General features: G+C 43.4%; 1 protein-coding gene across 1 annotated transcript in view; it reads left to right on the top strand.

Annotated features, from left to right (window-relative positions):
* Window positions 1-2,675: 2,675 nt before the first annotated feature.
* Window positions 2,676-24,811, top strand: part of PIP5K1A (phosphatidylinositol-4-phosphate 5-kinase type 1 alpha) — a 42,998-nt gene continuing 20,862 nt past the window's right edge. The window contains 2 exon segments of the mRNA XM_047784673.1: window positions 2,676-3,218; window positions 24,362-24,393. Coding sequence (XP_047640629.1) covers window positions 24,382-24,393 — 12 coding nt within the window. The 5' untranslated portion in view covers window positions 2,676-3,218; window positions 24,362-24,381.

The raw sequence follows: 24,811 nt of genomic DNA, 5'->3' as shown, positions 1-24,811 counted from the left end.
ACGTCACCCCAGTTCTGCTATGCCAGGAATGTTACTGGGGAAGAGTGGCTTTATGACTCAGAGGCCTCCCCAGGGATTGAGTGGAAGTGGGGGCAGAGACAAGGTTTAGGGTGAAAATATGGGAAACACACCTAGCCCCATTTTTAAAATTTTGCCTTCATCCATTCATAAATTCAGGAGAATTTAGGTGTTGGGCACCTGCTTTGTGTCAGGCACCATTCTAGTTGCCTGAGATATAAAAATAGAAAAGATGTAGGGCTCTCTTGTGGCGTAGAGGGTTAAGGTACTCATCCTCTTATTTTGCCTCTGCGGAAGGCATTGTCACTGCAGCGGCTTGGGTTGCTGCTATGGCACAGTTTGATCCCTAGCCCGGGAACTTCCTCATGCCCCAGGAGTGGCCAAAAAGAAAAAAAAAATGGATAAGATATAATCTTTGTCATAAAACATTCATAGTCTATGAGAGAGACAAACAAGTAAACCAACTGACATAATACAAGGTGGTAGGAGTAATAGTAGATATATTCTGGTACATAAAGGAGAAACAAAGACCCTCTAAGAAGCTACAGAACAGGAGGCTCTTCTTCCAAGCGTGCTGAAATCAAATTCATAGATCAGATTCTTGGGAGAAGATCCCTCTGTTGACCTATTGCTTTTTTTTTCCCCCCATCTTTTTAGGGCCACACCTGGGGCATATGGAAGTTCCCAGGCTAGGGGCCCAATTTTTTTTTTTTTTGTCTTTTTGCCTTTTTTAGGGTCTCTCCCGCGGCATATGGAGGTTCCCAGGCTAGGGGTCTAATTGAAGCTGTAGCCACCAGCCTATGCCAGAGCCACAGCAACATGGGATCCGAGCCGCATCTTCGAGCTACACCACAGCTCACGGCAATGCCGTATCCTTAACCCACTCATCGAGGCCAGGGATCAAACCGAGTCCTCATGGATGCTAGTCGGGTTCAATAACTGCTGAGCCATGATGGGAACTCCTATTGCTTTGGCGAATAAGGGTTTTACTGGTCTATTTCCAGCTTTAAATTCAGAAACAAAATACTTCAATGCTATACATTCCATTATCATGGAGTTACAAATGGCAATTCAACCATTTGAAGTTTGTCTACCTTCAGCACCCAAATGAAGACAGATAACCCAGCAGGTGGCAGTAGGGAAACAATTATTTTAGAATTGTTTAAAAATATATTTATTTAAAAATTATTTAAAAAACAATCCTTTTTCTTTTGCTTTTTAGTGTCGTACTTGCGGCGTATGGGACTTCCCAGGCTAGGGGTCAAATCTGAGCTAAGGCTGCCAGCCTATACCACAGCCACAGCAACTCCAGATCCTATACCACAGCTCACTTCACCTTGAGGCCAGGGATGGAACCTATATCCTCATGGACACTGGTCGGATTTGTTTCCGCTCTGCTACAATGGGAACTCCAAGATCTTGATCAAGGGAGGGAGAAGGCAGAGGTAAATGCATGGGTTATTTTCTGGGCTTTTGGTCCTAGTTTCCTTTTTTTTTTTTTGTCTTTTTAGGGCCATGCCTGGGGCATATGAAGGTTCCCAGGCTAGGGGTCGAATCGGAGCTGTAGTTGCTAGCCTACACCACAGCCATAGCCAAGCCAGATCCCAGCCATGTCTGCGACCTACACCACAGCTCATGGCAACGCCAGATCCTTAACCCACTGAGCGAGGCCAGGAATTGAACCTGTGTCCTCATGGCTACTAGTCAGATTCGTTTCTGTTGGGCCACAATGGGAACTCCTTAGTTTCCCTTTCAATGACCCAGAAGACATGTGGATAGAAGACAACCAGGTCATCTTGGGGGTTACAATACATAGGATTCCCCCTCCCTAATCCTCTTCATTTATTCATTCCACAAATAACTATTGAGTTCTTACTATGTACAGAATTACATCATGGGAGGAGCTGGAGATAGAGTGAAATAGTTGTTGCTCTCTACCAGCTTACAGCCTATTCAGAGAGTCAGGTCTTCAGATCGCCACAAGAGTTCATAATTTCCAGGGTATATATATATATATTTTAAACTTTTCAGGTTAGTACAAAGATTAGAATAGAGTGGGGAATTTCTCTGTGCGCCTCTATGCTCTTTCGAACATCGGTAACTAAGAGAGGTTAAGGCTTGGATCGCAGGAAGACCGTGATGTTTCCGATCGCCTTTTGTGACCCTTTTTGACAGGTCTTCATTCGTTGTTCACTTTTCAAATATTTACTGAATTCCATCATCGTGCTCAGTATTAGGCTTGAGGCAAAGTGTACGTTGTGAACGTCATTGAGAGGAAGGCAAGACAGACATGCACTTTAAATAAAGCAGTAAAGCTGGAAGAATACTTGGTGGCATGTGATGTTTTATGATATTAGAATGTTGAATGTCTCTGGACAGCAGCGCTTCTATCGGGAGTTTTTCCTGGTCTGTGAAACGGAGAGGGCCTGCCCCGCGGACTCTTGCAGAGCTTAGACCTCTCCACCCAGTCCCTTCAAAGAGGCGAGCCTAGGTGGCCTCACCGAGACACCGTAGGGAAGGTCTGCTGAGAGGGACGCGCTGTCTTCGACCCTTGGATTCGTTAGGGCGCGCCCCACACGCGTCATGTGATCTGTAGCAGCCTCCTGATTGGTTTGGCTTCCCAGGCTGGGATGGGCACCAAAGGTTGGGCGCGTGCGCAGTGCCCGGATTTCACGGGCCACCCGGAGTCGAGCCTTGGGGTTGGGCGATAAACAGGCCGTGGCCAAGGAGGAGGGGGGAGGGGGCGTTCGCTCTGCCGGGACTTCTCACAGACACCCCCTCCTTGTTATTTTAGGTGTGGTTTGGTCCAGATGTGGGGTTCCGGTAGCGGGTTTGAGATTAATCTATTGTGAAAGGGGAAAGTAGCTCCGGCGGAAAGCGGTTAAATCTGCGGAGAGGCTTCGAGACGGGAGTTCTCCCCCATGCCAACCGAATGGTGTGGCCCTGAGTTGGTCTGGGAGCCGGCCCGACGTGTCTGAGAGAGGCCCCAGAGGGGGCGGGGAGGTGGCCCGCAGAACGCGGGTTCTGTGAAGAGACGTGGGGAAGATTCGACTCCGAGAAAAGGAAGATCCCGCTTGAAAGGGAGGGAGGCCGCTGAGGGGGCGGGGGGCTGCCAAGATGGCGTCTGCCTCGTCTGGGTCGTCGGCGGTCGGGTCTTCACCCGTGGATTCCGGGGGTCCCTCCCTGCACCTCGTCCTCAGGTAATCACGGTGGGGCGTGGGCTGAGGGTTGATGATGGCTGTGCAGTAGGAGGAAGAGCGAGACCCTGGAACGGCACCTTTAGCTGGGGGTGTCCGAGGCGTTGCCGGTAAGGACAGAGGGCTAGGCTTTCATACAGCAGGGTTTTCTGAGCGGACTGGGGGAATCTAAGGAAAGGGTGGATTTAATTGAGAAAAAAGAAGCTGTCAAAGATGTTGGTTGTCTTCGAGGAGACCGAGTTGAGGACTTGTAAGGAGTAGGGTCAGGAAGGGATGGAGATTGACGGTGGGAGTAGGAAGGAACCGAAGAGAGTAGAAAAAAGTAAATGGAGGCTTCACAAGTAACGAGGAATTACGTAGTGTGAGAGGTTGGTAGAATCCAAATTGATTGTGATGTTAATTGGATTAAATGTGGCAGAGAAACCATGGGACTTAAAAGGTATGGTGAGTTGTGGGACGCTTTCGATTGCTGGGGAGTTAGGGAATACTGTGGGTTTTGTTGGGGGTGGGAGTATTGAAGCCGTCTTTTTCACAGACTCCCCTTAATGCGTCATTACTTCTCACTGCGTGCCCTGCCCGGCCCCCCGCCACACATACAAACACGCGCCATCTCGCAGACACACGTACACGTTTTATCGAACATCCTCCTTTGAAGACTTACATCTCTAGACTGCCTAACTTGGGAAGGAATGGGAAGTTTTGAAAAGAGCCTGAGGAATGTGGAAAATTAGGGCTAAAAGACCTTGAAAACAGATGGAGAAGGCAGAATGCCGAAGTCTTGAGTTATGGTAGATATTGAGGGAGGTGATGCTGGCAATTAGGCCTGAGAAGGATGGGGTTGGGGGTGGCTCTTAAGTGTTGTTGGAGAATATTGCATAATAGGAAATGGATTGGAAGAATGCTTAGGCAGGAAATTGACAATTGGAGAAGGGAGCTAAGGGCATATAGCTCAGGGTAGTTAGAAACTGTTGAAAATTGAAGGAGGGCAGAAGAACCCACTAGAAAAGCAACAGATTGTGTGTAGGAGGGAAAATGTGTGGTGTCGGGATGTGTGTGTGTGTTGTGGGGGTAGTTTGAATCAGAAACTGTTCTAGAGCTTCCATCAGAAATGTCTGGTCTTCCATAGTGACTGTTGCCTCCACACTGAACAGGAGAGGCTGCCAGTTGATGGATGTTTTTCTTTAGACATTGACAGTTCCTTAGGCCTGGAATTGTATCCTTCCCATTTCAAATTGATTAAATAGAGGGTTCCATCTTTCATAGTCCAGCTCAGATGAGCGAATACTTGGTCACAAATATCTTTTTCATAAACTGCAGTTTTATTTATGTACATCTATTTTTAGTTTCTTGGGAGGTAATTTTTGCCTTTCCTGTAAAGGATTAGAGGGCGGGAACAACTCATGTTGCATTCTGTGGAGAAGGATAAAGTTAAAAATGACAGTTTTTGGTTTTTTTGGCTGCTCCCGGGGCATATGTAAATTCCCAGGCTAGGTATTGAATCTGAGCCACAGCTGTAGCAACTCTGGATCCTTAACCTCCTGCACCACAGCAGAAACTCCTAAAATGACAGGTTTTTTTTTTTTAACACAGTAGCGCCTTAACTTAAAATCTTTTCTTTCTAGGAGTTCCCGTCGTGGCGCAGTGGTTAACGAATCCGACTAGGAACCATGAGGTTGCGGGTTCGGTCCCTGCCCTTGCTCAGTGGGTTAACGATCCGGCGTTGCCGTGAGCTGTGGTGTAGGTTGCAGACGCGGCTCGGATCCCGCGTTGCTGTGGCTCTGGCGTAGGCCGGTGGCTACAGCTCCGATTCAACCCCTAGCCTGGGAACCTCCATATGCGGCGGGAGCGGCCCAAGAAATAGCAACAAGAGACAAAAAAAAAAAAATCTTTTCTTTCTAACTCACAAATCGGCTATTAGAAATCAGTTTAATCTTAAAAACCATGTGTTTATAGCCCAAAACTTGATTCACCTTCTATCTCCTGCAAGTATTGGCCGGGTGGACAGATTTAGGAGTAGAAGGAAATATTTCTGTCACATATTGATATATCATCCTCCTCTTTAGGTCTCAACTCCTATGAAGAGAGTCCCATTATCTTTATTTATTTATTCATTTATTTTGTCTTTTTAGGGCTGTACCCACAGCATATGGAAGTTCCCAGGCTAGGGGTCAAATCAAAGCTGTAGCTGCTGGCCTACAGCACAGCCATAGTAGATGTCACACTGTTTGATATTTTTGTATGTTTTTATATTTCCTGCCAGATCCTAGGACTAGCAGAATGTAATTCAGATTCTATACATGTTTATTCCTATTGTGTTTTCACCAGAAAGTCAAGTATTAGGCTTCAGTGGACTTCATAGCTCCTTGACTCTACTGTGTTCACATGTGAAGTCAAGATGTAAAAATGACTAAAAATAAATACCTTTAGATTCCTTTTTTATTTTGTTTCTTTTACACCCTCCTTCCCTACTTCTTTGGCAAATATTGAAACATTTGGGTTAAGAAATTAAGAAAAATTCTCATAAATATTCTTAAAAACATTACAGGATTATCATGGATATCATAAAACACAGGTATGCAGTGTTGATTTTTTTCTGTGTATCTGCACGTTCACTTAGGTTTTGGCTTATTGAATGTAATAGAATATTTTATTTCAAGGATTTTTTTTTTTTTTTTTTGCTTCTTAGGGCCATATTAGTGGCATATGGAGGTTCCCAGGCTAGGGGTGGAATTGGATCTACAGGTGCTGGCCTATACCACAGCCACGCTGGATCCTTAACCCACTGAGCAAGGCCAGGGATCGAACCCACAGCCTCATGGTTCCTAGTCAGATTCGTTTCCGCCGCACCACGACAGGCACTCCTTAAGGATATGTTTTTGAAGAGTATATGATGTTTGGTTCTGATGCAGAAAAGCTGTTGAGAATATGTTTTGTTTGTGATTGGAGAGGAGTGGTTCTCTGTCTGGATTGTACCAGAGAAATTAAGAATCTTTGGCCTTCAAATTAGGAAGGACAGGTAATTTAGAACTGTTGTGGGAGTTCCTGTCGTGGCGCAGTGGTTAACAAATCCAACTAGGAACCATGAGGTTGTGGGTTCGGTCCCTGCCCTTGCTCAGTGGGTTAATGATCTGGTGTTGCTGTGAGCTGTGGTGTAGGTTGCAGACGCGGCTCGGATCCCATGTTGCTGTGGCTCTGGCATAGGCCAGTGGCTACAGCTCCGATTCGACCCCTAGCCTGGGAACCTCCATATGCCGCGGGAGCGGCCCAAAGAAATAGCAAAAAGACAAAAAAGACAAAAAAAAAAAAAGAACTGTTGTGGTCTTTTATTCTGCTGACAAGTGAAATACAGAGGGTAGAGCAAAGCATATACTCTTAAGAGATGTTTGACATCCTTTCTCATTGAAGTAATTACCATGTTTGGATTTGAAGGAGGCAATTATAATGAATGTCAGCTTACAGCAGCCATCATCATGTGCTTGTTCTTAAACTTTGGTTGTTTATAAAAGGTGTTGCAGTTTCTTGTCAGCTGTTCCTTGTGTGAAGGAAATTTATTTCTTCTCTTCCTTTCTCCCACATCATCATTATTTGGACTGTGGCACCACTTAAAAAATCAGCCCTGATGAGGTACTGTTGACAGTACAACCATATGTCACACCAGTGTAAAGGGAACCTGTTTCCCTGTCTGCAGTTTGTCTAGTCCATCAAAAGAGTTTGAAATTGAGCCACTGAGTTCCCTTTTTACTACCGGAAAGGGAGTAGAGAGAGTTTCTGTTTTGGAGACTTGATTTGAAGTTAGTGGAGGAGTTAAAAAGTAAAGTTAGAGGGCTAAAGTGTCCATTGATCCACTGAAATAAGAGCTGTGTGATAATATCATGTGTGACTTCCCTGAGAAAAGCACTTGAAACTTTAGAAGTTGTACTTGAACCTGTAGCTTCTTTTGCTTCAGACCAGAAGATTTCTGAAATTGTCACACTTCACCAAAATTTTATCATGAGCACAAATGACTTGGAGGTAACTTTTACAGCTCCTTTTCTGACCTTTTCCCCCCTTAAATACTGAGGGAAACCACAGAAGACACAGGATTCAAGGGTTTTTTTGCTGGAAATCTTTATGGTTGGGCCGTTCTCATCAGTCCTTGATTCTGGTGGCTTTGTTCTTCCCCGAAGAGCTCCACCAGTAAATGTATACTGTAATCTGACAACTCCAAATGGTAGGGATTTTGTTGAAGTTTTTTTTGGTCCGTGTTCTTTGTCTATAGTGAAAGCTATTTGTACTGATCTCTTTCCTTTAAAGTCTTCCATACTAGTGAAATTAAAACAACCCTAAGCCACTTTACCGGAGTGAGAAATTGAAATTTGGAAGTGTTAAATATATATTAAAAAAAAAGAAATTTGGAAATGTAAAGATAGAACACAATGCCATGTAGTCAGACTATTACCCAGGTACCATTTTGCTAGGTATTTTATAAGTAGGGAGAGAATTTTCTTTTTTTCTCCGCAAAGGGTTTTGACACCTACACACCTCTTCCTTTTTTTCCTTTTATCCCCTTGGTAGATTCTATCAGAAAACTGACATCAGAATGTTTTTTTTTTTTTTTTTTTTTGCCACACCATAGCATATGGAAGTTCCTGGGCCAGGGATCAGATAGGAGCCACAGCTTCATCTCATCAACACCAGATCCTTAACTCATACCACAACGGTAACTCCCAGGATGTCCTTTTTTTTTTTTTTTGGTCTTTTTGCCTTTTCTAGGGCTGCTCCCGTGGCATATGGAGGTTCCCAGGCTAGGGGTCGAATTGGATCTACAGGTGCTGGCCTATACCACAGCCACGCTGGATCCTTAACCCACTGAGCAAGGCCAGGGATCGAACCCACAACCTCATGGTTCCTAGTCAGATTCGTTAACCACTGCACCACTATGGAAACTGCCCAGAATGTCATTTTTTAAATTACCCATTTATTTCCACCATGGCCGATCAGTGTCAAGTGTAATTATATGAACTTACTAGGCATCCAGTATGTGATACTAATTGGTAATGTGTACTTACAAGTTAGCTTTGAATATCAACGTGTGTATTATGTTTGTTAATTTCTGTATGCTATTGTGGGTTGATAAAAATTCTTCTGATTAATAATTTGCCTCACATATGTGCTAGCTGCTAGCTGTTACTTATTTTATCAGCCTATTCTTTGATAATGTAATAGCAACTATAGCTTGTGAAATGTACAACAGAGATAACACCAGGCCAAACTGGGGAGCAGGAAGATGGGGAGGTTATTTATCCTTTAAGCTGGATGTTTTCTTCCTAAAATTTTGGGGATATTCTTACTTGACATGAAGAAAGCAAAAAGACCAGAGTTGTCAGTTTCTTCTTCTCTTTCTTTTTTTTCCTGGGTATATCCTCTTAATCGAGGATACAAGTATACTTCGGGAAGTATGCTAATTTTCTGATAATCTGGTGGAGGGAATCTCTGTGTTACAAAGGTTCAACCCACCATTCAGATTCAGAGTATTTGGATTGATGGTGTTTCCTAGAGGATACCCCTTTCTAGCTCACTTCCCCTGCTGACTTTACTTCTCCACCCTTTCTTATCAAAGAGAGCATTGTTTAGTTTGTACATAATGGGTTGATCTTGTTTTGTTCATCTCTCCTAATGTGCTACTGTTATTTCTTTATTGTTTTCTGTTTGAACTTTTTCCCTCAACCCCTCCAAACTTTTTAAACTTTATCACTGATCATTTTTTTCTCCTTCTCTGAAATTAGTCTGTTTATTTTTAATGGCTGGATACAGTATGTATTAATTTTTAAACATCTGATTCCCAAATAGTCCCCTTACTGTTGGAATCTGAGGGAGACTGATAAAAAAAGAGAGAGAAGGGCAGGGAGTTCCCATCGTGGCGCAGTGGTTAACGAATCCGACTAGGAACCATGAGGGTTGCGGGTTCGGTCCCTGCCCTTGCTCAGCATTGCCGTGAGCTGTGGTGTAGGTTGCAGACGCGGCTCGGATCCCGCGTTGCTGTGGCTCTGGCGTAGGCCGGTGGCTACAGCTCCGATTCAACCCCTAGCCTGGGAACCTCCATATGCCGCGGGAGTGGCCCAGAAATGGCAAAAAGACAAAAAAAAAAAAAAACAGAAAGAGAGAAGGGCAGATTCTTTGTAGGGAGCTCAGTATAATTATTTGCCTTGTTTACTAAACTGAGCAATATGGAATTAACCCAGGATAAGCACTGTCCCAAAGGATCAGTAATGTTGATGGGCAGTGGGCAAAGGGAAGTTTCGGGAAGAGAATGAGAAGAGGTTTTTTTTAGGATATATAAGTAGCTTAGAATGTTAGCTTTCTTGTGCAGTGTAAGTAAACATACCTGGTAAACTTCAAGTTCTCGTTGACAAGAACGTGTGTAAAAGGGATGGCAGAGGAATTCCTGTCTTGGTGCAGTGGAAAAGAATCTGACTAGGAACCACAAGGTTTGCGGGTTCAATCCCTGGCCTTGCTCAGTGTGTTAAGGATCTGGCATTGCCGTGAGCTGTGCTGTAGGTCGCAAATGTGGCTTGGATCCTGAGTTGCTGTGCTGTAGGCTGGCAGCTGTAGCTCCAATTAGACTTAGATCCCTAGCCTGGGAACTTCCATGTTCCTTTTTTTTTTTTTTAGCTTTTTAGGGTGCAGCCCTAAAAAGGGGGGGGGGATGGCAGAGAAGTAACTTGAATGTGTCTCTGATTTTCTTGCATTTGAGTCCGGGGGTAGTTGAAGTGCATTGTTGGGAAAGTTAATGCTCATTATATCATTATGTTTGATTTTCTCAGCTCAAATACACACATTCCAAGTCAGGAGTATTCACTGCTTTTTTTCAAGATAGTTAAAGCCAGGTTTGGTAATAGAAATGGGAGGTGGTGACCTTCCAGAAATCTCAAATTCTTCTTGGCCATGGGTTGCCTTACCTGTAAGTCTTAAGTCTTTTAAAAAGGACTCAGTTTTTTTTTCCCCCCATAAATTTCAACAAAAATTTTAGTGCCAAGAGATACATAGTCGAGACCTGAGAACCATGAAATTTGCCTTATAGAACTTGAAATGAAAATTTATCACTAGAGGAAAATATAGAGGGTTTTTTTTTTTTTTCTTTTTTTTAGGGGCTGCACCCATGGCATATGGAGAGTCCCAGGCTAGGGGTCAAATCAGAGCTACAGCTGCTGGCCTACACCACAGCCATGGCAACACTGGATCCTCAACCCACTGAGGGAGGCCAGAGATCTTGAACCCGCAACCTCCTGGTTCCTTGTCGAATTCTTTTCCACTGCACCACAGTGAACTCCGAGATGTTTTCATTTTTAACCTTCTCATTTTCCAAATTAGGAAGCTGAGGTTCAGAGACATTGTTTTTTGGTTTGTTTGTTTGTTTTTTGTCTTTTTGCCATTTCTTGGGCCACTCCTGCAGCATATGGAGGTTCCTAGGCTAGGGGTCTAATCAGAGCTGTAGCCACTGGCCTACGCCAGAGCCACAGCAGCGTAGGATCCGTGCCATGTCTGCAACCTACACCACAGCTCATGACAACGCCAGATCGTTAACCCACTGAGCAAGGGCAGGGATCGAACCCGAAACCTCATGGTTCCTAGTTGGATTCGTTAACCACTGCGCCACCACGGGAACTCCCAGAGACATTGTTAATAGTCCAGAGACTTGGCATAAAGTCTAATAAATAAGACAGCTCTTAGTAAACCTTTGGCTCATTCCTTGCTGTTTACTTAGTTGGCTCTTAGCTGAGGTTACCCCAGGACTGGGAGATCAAACTGCTTTTGAGCTTTTGTTTTAAGAGCGTCTTTGCCTTTCTGACTTTTTTGTAGAAGATCCTTAGGAAAAATTGATACCTGCTAGGAAACAAAATTTATCTTTTCTCTGAGATGTGGCTTGATTTTCTAATTGGCTTGGTTTAGTTCTTTTTTTTTTTTTGTCTTTTTGCTATTTCTTTGGGCCGCTTCCGCAGCATATGGAGGTTCCCAGGTTAGGGGTCGAATCGAAGCTGTAGCCACCGGCCTACGCCAGAGCCACAGCAACGAGGGATCCCAGCCGAGTCTGCAACCTACACCACAGCTCACGGCAACACCGAATCCTTAACCCACTGAGCAAGGGCAGGGACCGAACCCGCAACCTCATGGTTCCTAGTCGGATTCGTTAACCACTGCGCCACAACGGGAACTCCTTGGTTTAGTTCTTATTGAGGGTATAGTAATGGTGTGTGTTTGTTTTTTGAACACCATCTCTTAGAACTGTGTGCTCTGCAATACTTCTCATTAGACAGGCTGACATTTTAGACATATTTCTGAGTATTTTCATTTGGATAACATGCCTCCTACATGCAATGATATAATTAAAATGGCTTTCAGTATTTCAAGTTAAAGAGGGCCAGAGAGATTGTTTGAGATAGTCCAGCAGACAGCTAAGCTGATGACGTTGTTTTGTTTTTGTTTTTGCTTTTATTTCTTTTTATTTTTTTGGTCTTTTGTCTTTTTTTGTTGTTGTTGTTGTTGCTATTTCTTGGGCCGCTCCCGTGGCATATGGAGGTTCCCAGGCTAGGGGTTGAATCGGAGCTGTAGCCACCGGCCTACGCCAGAGCCACAGCAACGAGGGATCCCAGCCGAGTCTGCAACCTACACCACAGCTCACGGCAACGCCGGATCGTTACACCCACTGAGCAAGGGCAGGGACCAAACCCGCAACCTCATGGTTCCTAGTCGGATTCGTTAACCACTGCGCCATGACGGGAACTCCTGCTTTTATTTCTTTTTAAATCTCTGGCTCTCAGGAGTTCCCGTCGTGGCTCAGCCGTAACAAACCCTCCTAGTATCTATGAGGATGCAGGTTTGATCCCTGACCCCACTCAGTGGGTTAAGGAGCTGGCATTGCCAGGAGCTGTGGTGTAGGTGAGCTGTGGTGTAGGTGCAGAGGTGGCTGGGATCTAGCATTGCTGTGGCTATAGCGTAGGCCATCAGCTGCAGCTCCAGTTCAATTCCCTAGCCTAGGAATTTCCATATGCTGCAGGTGTGGCCCTAAAAAGACAATAAATCAAATCAAATCAGATCAAATCTCTGGCTGTCAATGTTATCAACCAAAATACCCCCTAGGAATTAGCAATTTGCTTCCAAAGAGCCAGCTTGTCTTTTGGGCCTTACGTATAGGAATTATGGACACATTTGTGGGGTAGTATTATTGGTAGCTCATTGAGCTAGGTCTCCGGGATTGCTTCTTTATGACCTGTTGAGGCAAACCTCCAGTTGTCTGAGGAATGCACATCCGGCCAGCCTCTAGTGTCCCCCAAATTATATGTGTACTTAAACACTGAAGTCAGCCACACACTGCCTCAGTTTTTCATCTAGTACATGATGTCATCTCATCGCTGACGGAAATGCTTTTGCTCTGAAAGCACTGGGAGAGGCTCTGGTATTAGGGCCAGCTCTGTTTTGTTCTTGGCACTGGTAAGGGTGTGGGTATAGACTATAGGTCTTCTTTTGGAGCTGTTACTATTTGAAAATAACTTTGTTTCAGTTATCTCCTCTTTTTATGGCTCCCCCCTCTGAAGTTTGCATTTTTTCACACTTCTAAGAATTATATTGATTTTTTTTTCTACCATTTTCTCCTTCCTCTCAATAGTGAATCTTAGTCTCCAGTGTTTTAGTGGTAGCAAGCAGATTTATGAAGTCATGGTGGTGTTTTGCCAAGTGACTAGAAAACCAGCCCCTTTGGGTACCTTTTTTTATCACAAACACAACTTAGTTTGGGGCCAAGGACCAAAATGGAGTGCTCCCTTAAGACTAGTACAGAGTTACCCAGAAAATTTTCTGTGACATGGTGTGATGATTCTGCTTTGTATTTTAGTAAGAATTTATTGGGTTGTTTCAAACTTTGGCACTTCATTTGGCTGATTCAGCTGTTTTGAAATTATTTTAGTAACATTAAAGATTTATCAGATAGTTTTTATAATTTAGATCTTTTATATTTTTCAAGTATCCAGGAAATATGCTGAAACTAGGTATCCCTGTTTTATAGGAGAATTTCTATAGTTCTGAAGGATATGAAAGGTAAACTCTTTAGAGAGGACCTGATATCAAATGTAGGTTTGTTTCAGGTTGTATAGGCATCTCAAAGTAATAATAGAGAAAGGGAGAGAGTGTATAGAACTCATGCTTATTTGTAGCTTGGAATTGTCAGCAGCTTTCGAAGCATCATCTTTTCACATTTTTCCATGTAGTCTATTTCTACAGCAGCATAATATGATTGTAATGAGCTTGAGTTAATATGTGGGGAGGGAGGTGATGGTGTTCTGTATGTGTGGAAGTGTTGATAGCAGTTTACTGGGAAAAATGGGTTATAAAACAACAACAATAAAACTATTCCTGTTTATCTTTTCTTTCATTGTTAAATTACCTAATTATTTCTTATGGAAAGTTTATATAGACAAGGAAAAATAGAAATTTAAAGTTACAAAATCAGGAGTTCCATGGTGGCCTAGCAGTTAAGGATCAGCCATTGTCACTGCTGCTGTGGCATGGGTTTCATCCCTGGCCTGGGAACTTCTGAATGCAGACCAAAAATAGATAGATAAACACGAAGTCTCCAAAAGTAATAAATAAGTATATAGGAATTCCCGTGTTGGCTCAGTAATTAATGAACCCAACTAGCCACTATGAGGACGTGGGTTCAATTCCTGGCCTCACTCAGTGGGTTAAGGATCCAGCATTGCCATGAGCTGTGGTGTAGATCACAGACGCAGCTTGGATCCTAAGTTGCTGTGGGCTGTGGTGAAGGCTGGTGGCTACAGCTCAGATTCAGCCCCTAGCCTGGGAACCTCCATATGCCATGAGTGCTGCCCTAAAAAGATAAATAAATAAGTAAATAAAAATAACGTTATCAAATCAACTTAATCCTACTAATATGGTCATATTTTAACATTTTGGTATATAATCTTTTGGAATTGTTTTTTGACTGCACCTATGGTATATAGAAGTTCCCAGGCCAGGGATCAAACCTGAGCCACAGCAATGACAACGCTGGATCCTTAACCCACTGTGCCACCAGGGAACTCCCTATACCTGAAATTTTTTCGCCAATCTGAAATCACTTCATATTGAAATTGTTTGGGTTACAAGTTTTGTGATAACTCCTGGAATTTTTCTGCCAGAGAGTCTCCTTTTCCCTCTGTGTGTGTGTGTGTATGTGTGTGTGTCTATATATATATATATATATTTTTTTTAATTTACCTAGAACTGCGGAAAATCATCTCACATTTCACAGTATGGTGCTGGGGATCAGGCCAGGTCTTGTTCATAATTTTAAACTTTAGGGAGTTCCCCTTGTGGTACAGCAGAAAGGAATCTGACTAGAATCCTGAGGATGCCGGTTCGATCCCTGCCCTTGCTCAGTGGGTTAAGGATCCGGCGTTGCTATGAGCTGTGGTGTAGGTTGAAGATATGTCAGATACTGTGTTGCTATGGCTGTGGCATAGGCCAGCAGCTGTAGCTCCAACTTGACCCCTAGCCTGGGAACTTCCATGTGCCAGGAGTGCGGCCCAAAAAAGCAAAATAATAATAATTTTTAAACTTTAGAGTTGTGATTTTTTTTGTAATTTTGGAGGAAGTTGCGGCATTCAGAAGTTCCTGAGCCCAGTATCAAAGCCATGCCACAGCAGTGACCCAAGCCATAGCAGTGACGTCTCCAATCCTTAACCCAAACTGCCACCAGAGAACTCCTGCTGTTGTTTTTTTAAATATGTATATTCTGCCGTAAGCAAGTAGAACTCCAGAAGTAAGTGATAACTTTCTGTTTTTCCTCATTTAGGTTTCAACTTTCTGTGCTGTGGGGTCAACCGTAAGAGAGGTAGATCTGATGCATATCTGTGCTGAAGAAGCATGAGCTCCTTGTAGTTACTAGCAGCCAACTCCTCTTCCCTGTAACAACTGCAGACTTTTTTTTAGTAGTAGTACATGGTCTTCTTCTGAGAAGGCTGTGGATGTCTTGCAAGCATTATTTGACTTCAGCTCCCATTTCCCTCTACCCTCTCCAAAAAAAAGATGCTATCTTAACATTGAAACTTATTTCTCACATTTCCATGGTATAAAATGAATCAGTTGAGTATCTTTTATCTCCCTCAAAGTTTCCCATAATTCCATCTCCTTTTCTTTCAGTAAATGGATCTCTTTTTCTTTTTTTTTTTTTTTTTAAGGGCTGCACCTACAGTACATAGAGGTTCCCAGGCTAGGGGTTCAATTGGAGCTGCAACTGCCATTCTACTCCACAGCCACAGCAGTGCCAGATCTGAGCCACGTTTGTGACCTACACTACAGCTCATCTGCAACACCAGATCCTTAACCCACTGAGCGAGGCCAGGGATCGAACCTGCATCCTCATGAATACTACATGGGTTCATTACTGCTGAGCCACAATGGGAACACCTTCTTTTTCCTTTCTGTTGCACCTCTCATTTCCCTTGACCCTTCCTATCCTGTAGATGGAGTTTTAATTCACAGTGATAATATCTCCATTTTAGGAGTTCCTGCTCTGGTGCAGTGGGTTAAGGATCCAGTGTTGCTGCAGCTTTTGGGGCTTGGATTTGATCACTTGCCTGGAAATTTCCCTATGCCTCAGGTGTGCCCCCCAAAAAAAATCTCCATTTTAATTTAATTACTTTATTTTTTTTTTTTTACTTTATAGAGCTGTACCTGTGACACATGGAAGTTCCCAGGCTAGGGGTCGAATTGGAGCTATAGCTGCCAGCCCATACCACAGCAACACCAGATATGAGCCATGTCTGTGACCTACACTGCAGCTCACAGCAATGCTAGATCCTTAACCACTGAGTGAGGCCAGGGATCGAACCCACATCCTCATGGAGACTCATAGGGTTTGTTACCACTGAGCCACAACAGAAACACTCCAAAATCTCCATTCTAATAGATGAGGTAACCAAGGCCTAGAGAGTTTTAACCAACTTGTCCATGATTACCTAGTTAGTAAATGGTAGATCTAGTATTCAAACCTAGCCAACCTGGGTGTTCTGATTTCAGAGTTCACATTCCTACCCAGTATACCTTAATGCTCTCTCACTAATCTGCAAGTCTGTGTGTGAACTAACTTGGCTTTAAACCAGATTAAATATTCATTGTTGAATGGCTACTGACTGAACCAGGAGTCCTTGGTGAAGAAAAGTGTAGAAAGGAACTTCCCATTCTGACTTAGAGCTCTTCTAAAAAACGCAGCAGAATTCTGAGCTCCTCTATGCACAGTATGTGGTGTTATTGATCATTCTTTCAGAAAATATTTTAGAAGTTAATGTGGATTTATGCTAAGGATTGGTAACTGATTCTGCAGTCAATTCCGAGATCACCAATACAAAACAAAAGAGTGCCTTTTTAATCATTGCAAATTCAGTAATCATAACCTTCATGCTTTTAATCAGAGCAAGTCACAGTTTACACCAAAAAAAGAAAAGTCATCTGAGACGAATGGAGCTCTTTCCCCCCACCCCTCTTTTTCTTTTTTTTTTTTCTTTTCTGGCCTCCTCATGGCCTGTGGAGTTCACAGGCTAGGGATCAGATCTGAGCTGAAGTTGCAGTCTGTGCCACAGATGCACCAAGACTGGATCCTCTAACCCACTGTGCCAGGCCAGGAATTAAACCTGTGTCTTGGTGCTGCAGAGGTGCCACTGATCCCATTGCACCACAGGGGGAACTTCAGGGACCTTTTATATTTATTATTGTTATTATTACTATTTGCTTTTTAGGGCCACACCCGCATCATATTGAAGTTCCCAGGCTAGGGGTCGAATTGGAGCTCCAGCTGCCAGCCTATACCAGAGCCTCAGCAACGCCGGATCCGAGCTGCATCTGCAATCTACACCACAGCTCACCGCAACACTAGATCCCTAACCCACTGAGCAAGGCCAGGGATCGAACCCGAAACTTCGTAGTCGGATTCGTTAACCACTGAGCCATGATGGGAATTCCTATTATTGTTTTTTTGTGTGTGGTTTGTTTTTTTGTTTTGTTTTGCTTTTTAGGGGCCATACCCATAGCATATGGAGGTTCCCAGACTTAAGAGTCTAATCTGAGCTGCAGCTGCCAGCCTATACTACAGCCACAGCAACTTGAGATCCAAGCCTTGTCTGTGACTTGCACCACAAGCTCATGGCAGTGCCAGATCCTTGACCCACTGAGCGAGGTCAGGGATTGAACCCATAACCTCATGGTTCCTATTCAGATCGTTTCCTCTGCACCACGACGAGAACTCCTTGTTATTGTTTATTTTATTGAGAGGAACTGAAGGAGGATTCTACTGTTAATCCTGTCAATAAAAATAGTGTCGTTTGGACTTTCTGTCATGGATCAGCAGATTGCCCCACCTCCACCCCCACCCCCTATAACCTTTCTAAAACTGTGTTAGCATTTCAGTTTAGTCTTATAGTCAGCATTAAGGAGAAATAGGATAATGAAGATACCCATGCAGTGAAAAAAAAAGGTAGAGATATCATAAACTTTTCCAGGTCAGGAATACATAACTCTTTGTCTATAGTGCCTAGCATAATTCCTGACATATAACCAATGATCAATAAATAGTTACTGAAAAATGATGGAGGGGGTTGTAGAACAGAAATAATCCAGCATTGAACTGGTGCTGAGATGTATTAAAATTGAGCCAGCGAGGAGAAACTGGCTTAGGACTTTGTCTATAGCATTTATAGCAAGCCCTCAGCTTTTTTGTTTTGTTTTGTTTTTGTTTTTGTTTTTTGTCTTTTTGCCATTTCTTGAGCCACTCCACGGCATATGGAGGTTCCCAGGCTAGGGGTCGAATCAGAGCTGTAGCCACCGGCCTACGCCAGAGCCACAGCAACGCGGGATCCGAGCCACGTCTGCGACCTACACCACAGCTCACGGCAACTGCCGGATCCTTAACCCACTGAGCTTGAGGCCAGGGATCGAACCCGCAACCTCATGGTTCCTAGTCAGATTCATTAACCACTGAGCCACAACAGGAACTCCAAGCCCTTAGCTTTTATACCTATGCTTGGGTAATGTGTTCTCTCTTGTAGCATATGCCACATTGCCTAGTGTGGACTGATGATAATGTAGGCATTTAAGTAATAATCCTTCACAGAGTTTTGGCTTCGATGGGGACAGGCAGGTCCCAAATTCCTCACAGAGAAAGGTTTTTTCCCTGAGGAAGGGTAACTATAACATTAGGACTCTGAAAGTTTCCACTGGTGCAGGTTGAGTGCAGGTTCAATCCCTGGCCTTGCTCAGTGGGTTGGGGTTCAGCGTTGCTCTGAGCTGTGTTGTAGGTCGCAGATGTGGCTCAGATCTGGCATTGCTGTGGCTATGGTATGGGCCAGCACCTGTGGCTCCAGTTCGACCCCTAGCCTGGAAACTTCCAGATGCCAAGGGTACGGCCCTAAAAGCAAAACAAAACGTTATTACTCTGCCTACACTCAGTTTCCCCCCTAAAATGAGGATGATGTGTATGGATTGTGGATGTGGATTATAAAATGATAGCATATACTTTTCAGAGGGTATTTTTCCACAACACGCTAGAAAACTTTCTTTTGAGTAATACTCTAGTCTTATCCACAGGGATGAATCTCATTCTCTGTAAATATTAGCTGGATGGCGTTACTAAGCTGGATGTTGGCATGCTGAGTTGGCCTTCTCTCTTTTTTTCCACTTCTTCCTCCTCTCCCTTCTGAAGAGAAAGCTTGATGATGAGATGAGCAGGTACAGTGCTGATGACTCTTCAACCTCAGTAGGCATTTTCTCATTGGGAGAACCTTGAGCCAAATGGTCAAGCCTTAGCAGGTGGTATCTAGTTCCTTGAAATGTCACTCTGCTCTTACTGGGTTTCTCGTGGACACAGCAACACTGATACAATTCTCTAGATATTTTTCTCTTCTTGTCTATTCTTCTTGGTTGGAGCTCTGATCTGTTCCCTAGGGGCAAGACTTCAGGCAAGGAAGAGAGCAAGTCTTAGGTCCTGATCCTCCTTCCTGTGTTACTTGTTCTAATTATCATTATTTGGACCCTGATATCCTTCTAACTGCTTCAGCAGTGGTGTTCTCGGTATTAATCCAAGCTTCGCAGTTGCAGATAGCTAAGTAATCGGCACCATATTCTACTGAGTGAATTTCTCCCACCCTCATTCTGGGTACTTTACAAGCAAAAGAGTAGCAATCCTAGAGCTATGTGTCTGTGTGATAAAACTAGGAAAGGTAGCAAAGTAGAACTTTTAGGGAGTTTCTAAGAAAGCCCCAAACATACTCTCTGCTGTGAAGTCACTTAATCACTTACCTTGCTTCTTTTTTCTCCTCACTGTTGTTTACCTTGGTCCAGTGAACTCCTTCATGCAGAAGGTTATGTTCTAGAAGAGGCTGTTGGCTCTTGATTCTGCAGATCCCTCCAAACTCCTTCATCTGGGGTAAGAGGAAGGGATAAGCCAAGCACTGACCAAGGAGGCCAGAATCAGTGTTTTCTTCTCAATTGAAAGCATACTGATTTCCTCATTGAGAATCACTGATTCTGTAGTTGCTTGTACACTTGCCAAAGGGAGGAGAAGGCTGAGGGTTTTTGGAGGAGCTAAGAACTTTAACATGCTAATTAGAATTTCATGAAGGTCTAGGTAATTGAACATTAACCCTTCCTGTGGGCCTAACTTGCCTCTTACATTAGAAATCGCATATGATAACATTTGTATAGCATGTCACAGTCCATGAAATACTTTGATTTAGTTTATCTTTCATCTTTACATAAACCTTCTAATATAGGTTCCCTTTTTTTTTAGTTAGCAATTTGCCCGAATAACAGGGATTTGAAGCCAAGTATTTATTTATTTTTTTTATCTTTATTTTAGGGCCACACCTGCAGCATATGGAGGTTCCCAGGCTAGGGGTTGAATCAGAGCTGTAGCTGCTGGCTTATGCCACAGCCACAGCAACATCAGATCTGAGCTGCATCTGCAACCTACACCACAGCTCATGGCACACCAGATCCTCAACCTACTGAGCGAGGCCAGTGATCGAACCCACAACCTCATGGTTCCTGGTCGGATCTGTTTCCACTGCACCACGATGGGAACTCCCTGAACCCAAGTCTTCTGATTTTTTTTTCTTTTCATTTCTTTTTTTTTTTGGTCTTCTTGTCGTTTTAGGGCCACACCCACTTCATTTGGAGGTTCCCAGGCTAGGGGTCCAGTTGGAGCTGGTCTACGCTAGGGCCACAGCAGTGCTGGATCCAAGCCGCATCTGCAGCCTACACCACAGCTTGCGACTACTCCAGATCCTTAACCCACTGAGCAAGGCCAGGGATCAAACCCTCGTCCTCATGGATGCTAGTCAGGTTTGTTAACTGCTGAGCCACAACAGGAACTCCTCCTTATTTTTCTTTTTTGGCCACCCCTGTGGCATATAGAAGTTCCCAGGCCAGGGATTGAATATGAGCTGGAGCTGCGACCTCTGCCACAGCTGTAGCAAGACTGGATCCTTAACCCACTGTACCACAGTGGGAACTCCCAAGTCTTCTGATTTTTAAATAGCGTATTGGCTCGCTCATCTAAATGTTTTTTTGTTTGTTTGTTTTTTAAATTTTTGTCTTTTTTTTTTTTTTTTTTGCTATTTCTTGGGCCGCTCCCGCGGCATATGGAGGTTCCCAGGCTAGGGGTCGAATCGGAGCTGTAGCCACCGGCCTACGCCAGAGCCACAGCAACGCGGGATCCGAGCCGCGTCTGCAACCTACACCACGGCTTACGGCAACGCCGGATCGTTAACCCACTGAGCAAGGGCAGGGACTGAACCCGCAACCTCATGGTTCCTAGTCGGATTCGATAACCACTGCGCCACAACGGGAACTCCCTAAATGGTTTTAAGATATAAAAAGTTTACGTTTTCTGGATGCCTTAAATTTTGCCATAAATCAGTAGCAGCTTTTCTTGTTTTTGGTTTTTTGGCCACAGTGTACAGTGTCTTAATGTGGGATCTCAGTTCCCACATCAGGGATTGAACTGGACCATGGTAGTAAAAGCACTGAGTCCTAACCACTAGACCACCAGGGAACTCCCAGTAGCAGTTTTAATCAAAGTGCGTCCTGGTTTGTTGTTCATGGAAGCTTTAACTTAGTGTTCCAGTCCTAAAATGGTCTTTTTACCTGAAGTCCACCTGATTGAAGATGAAGGATCCTACAAAAAGCATAGTTTGTTGGACTGCCGGTTTTTAAGTTTCTGAATCATTTTATGAAGCACATCCTTCTAACAGCTAGATGACATTTCCCTTGCCTCCTTTTTGGGGAAGAGGATTGAAAATCATCTGTTCCCCTTAATTTTGTTACTCTGACTTACTAGGGGAAGGAAATTTTGCTGCTTTGCCTCTTAGTACCAGTAATGCTTTGTCTGTGGCCTTTGTACTCCTAAGGCTACCACAGTCTCTTCTTTGAGCCTAGCTATATTCTGAAATTCTCAGGGCCCTTGATCATTGGTCTTACTCATAATCAGAGCTTTACCTGGTGGCTCTTAATGCTATCTTGTCTCTTTCTGTTTTACCATTAATTTTTTTTTTTTTTGGCTGCCCCATAGTATATGGAGTTCCTGGGCCAGGAATCAGATCCAAGCTGCAGATACGACCTACAGCTGTGGCAACACTGGATTCTTAACCCACTGTGCCTGGCCTGAGATCGAACCTGTGTCCCAGCATTCCAGAGATGCTGCCAATGCCATTGTGCCACAGCAGGAATTCCACCATTAATCTTTTTTTTTTTCTTCTTTTTTTACAAGCTACTTTTTTTGGGTCTTTTTGTCTTTTCTAGGGCTGCACCTGGGGCACATGGAGGTTCCTGGGCTAGGGGTCTAATCGCAGCTGTAGGCACCGGCCTATGCCAGAGCCACAGCAATGCCAGGATCTATGTCTGCAACCTACACCACAGCTCACCGCAACGCTGGATCCTTAACCCACTGAGCAAGGCCAGGGATTGAACCTGCAACCTCATGGTTCCTAGTAGTCGAATTTGTTAACCACTGAACCACAACAGGAACTCCTCCACCATTAATCTTTATATTATTGAGGGTTCATCCCATTTAGATTCTTCTTTTTAATTTTCCTTAAACTGGCTAATCTTTTTATTATAGTTGATAAATTGGCTAATCTTTGTTCTTTCTGAATTCCTTAGAACTAGATCAAAGTAATATATCAGTAGTACTTGAAGAAAAAAGGCCAACATTCTCCAATATGTAGTGAGAGAAAGGTCTGTTTCCTTGAGTGATCATGTCTCCAGTGTGATCATGGATGAAAGTTATAAGCATGACAGACCCTTAAGAATTGATCTAACTGGAGTTCCCATTGTGGCTTAGCGGTAACGAACTCAACTAGTATCCATGAGGTCGCTGGTTCAATCCCTGGCCCCGCTCAGTGGGTTACAGATCTGAAGTTGCCATGAGCTGTGGTGTATGTCACAGATGTGACTCATATCTGACCTTGCTGTGGCTGCAGCTCTGATTTGACCCCTAGCCTAGGAACTTACATGTTCCATGTCTGCAGCCCTAAAAAGAAAAAAAAAAATGATATAATCTTTGAGGGTTTTTTTTTTTTTTTTTCCTGTAGATAATAGTCTTTTAGTCACTTTTATTTTGGTTGCGTCCGCAATGTGAGGAAGTTCTTAGGCCAGGGATTGAACCCATGCCTCAGCAGTGACAATGCCAGATCCTCTTTTTTCTTTAAATTGGTTAAGGATTTGGTGCTGTCATGAGCTGTGATGTAGGTCACAATGCAGCTGGCATCTGGTGTGGCTGTGGCGTAGGCCAGCAGCTGCAGCCCTGATTGGACCCCTAGCCTGGGAACTTCTATATGCAAGTATGCCCTAAAAAAGAAAATTACACAGTTATCTTACATCTATGCAGGTTAAATATTTAGCAAGTAAAACTTACTTTAGTAAGTAAGTAAATACCAACAAATTCCTGTTGGGTTTACAGCAGAAATCAAGACAAGGTTATAGAGAAGTTCCCATTGTGGCACAGCGGAAACGAGAATCTGACTAGGAACCATGGGGTTTGGGGTTGCGGGTTCGATCCCTGGCCTTGCTCAGTGGGTTAAGGATCTGGCGTTGCCATGAGCTGTGGTGTAGGTCAAAATGTGGCTCGGATCCTGCATTGCTGTGGCTCTGATGTAGGCCGGTGGCTACAGCTCCGATTTGACCCCTTGCCTGGGAACCTCCATATGCCACGAATACAGCCCCTAACAAACAAACAAAAAAAAGGATATAGGAATGTAGAATCAGTTTCTACCTGCACTGAATGCTCTGTCATTATTTTGACTTTGCATTTTCCCATCCTGAGCTGCTTCATCTCCATAGGCCAACCTTTTTGTTAAATGAAATATAATTGATTTATATTAGTTTCAGGTACACAACATAGTTATTCAATATTATTATAGATTTTACTCTCTTTTAAGTTATTACACAATAATGGCTATATTTCCCTGTGCTGTGCAATATATCTTTGTTGCCTGTTTATTTTATATATAGTCGTTTGTGTCTCTTAATCCCCTACTCCTAAACTACCCTTTCTCCCCTTTTCTCTCCCCAGTGGTAACCACTAGTTCTCTGTATCTGTGGTCTGTTTCTGCTTTGTTATATACATTTGTTTGTTTTATTTTTAAGATTCTACATACAAGTGATAACAGTATTTGTCTTTGTTTTGACTTATTTCACTAAGCATAATACCCTCTAGGTCCATCCACATTATTGGAAATGACAGAATTTCATTATTTTTTATATATGTCTTATGCCCTTTCTCTTTCAGCCATGGTATCAAACAAGAACCTCTGGCTCTGAGGTTAAATGTATCAAAAACAGGGAAAATATTAACTATTTTCCTAGGGAAAATATAAACCCTTGTGTAAGAACAAGGACTAGAAGAAGAATGGAATATGTATAAGGGCTCTGTGAGTGTGGAGGAGGGAAAGGAAGGAACATTTAAATCCCTGTTAAAAAGGATCTGGCACCACTGAACAAGAGGCAGGAATTCATTTTCAGGTTGAGTGTGACCTAGTTCCTAATTGTTTCATCAGTGTGCTTGATAGAGATTGTGTGGGTGTGTGTACACGCTTATGATTGTTTTTATTTACTTTTAACAGCGTCTGGAATCAAGAGACCCATGGCATCTGAGGTGAGTTTTGTATTGATATAGTAGTTCTAAAACTTTAATTCTGGGATAGAAGGATACCTGTTTATGACATCCTTATTGTCACCCTACTTGGATCTTGGAATCTAGATAAGAATCTTATATCTCTTTGTTAGGCTAGTAATTTATACAACTCACTTTTGCACAATTTATTATGAATGTTAATAATAGCTCAGACTTACTGAATTTTTTTTTTTGCTGCACCCATGGCATGTGGAAGTTTCTGGGCCAGTGATTGGACCTGTGCCACAACGTTAACAACACTGGATTCTTAATTGCTAGGTCACCAGGGAACTCCCTTTGAGCATTTTTTAATGTATCAAATGCAGTGTACCCAGTGCCTTATATAAATATTCTTATTTAATCCTGCAAAGAGCCCCTATGAGGTTACATACTGCTGTTA

Source organism: Phacochoerus africanus, chromosome 6 (genome assembly GCF_016906955.1).
Source record: "Phacochoerus africanus isolate WHEZ1 chromosome 6, ROS_Pafr_v1, whole genome shotgun sequence".
Classification (NCBI taxonomy): domain Eukaryota; kingdom Metazoa; phylum Chordata; class Mammalia; order Artiodactyla; family Suidae; genus Phacochoerus; species Phacochoerus africanus.
This window is presented reverse-complemented; position numbering and strand designations above follow the sequence as displayed.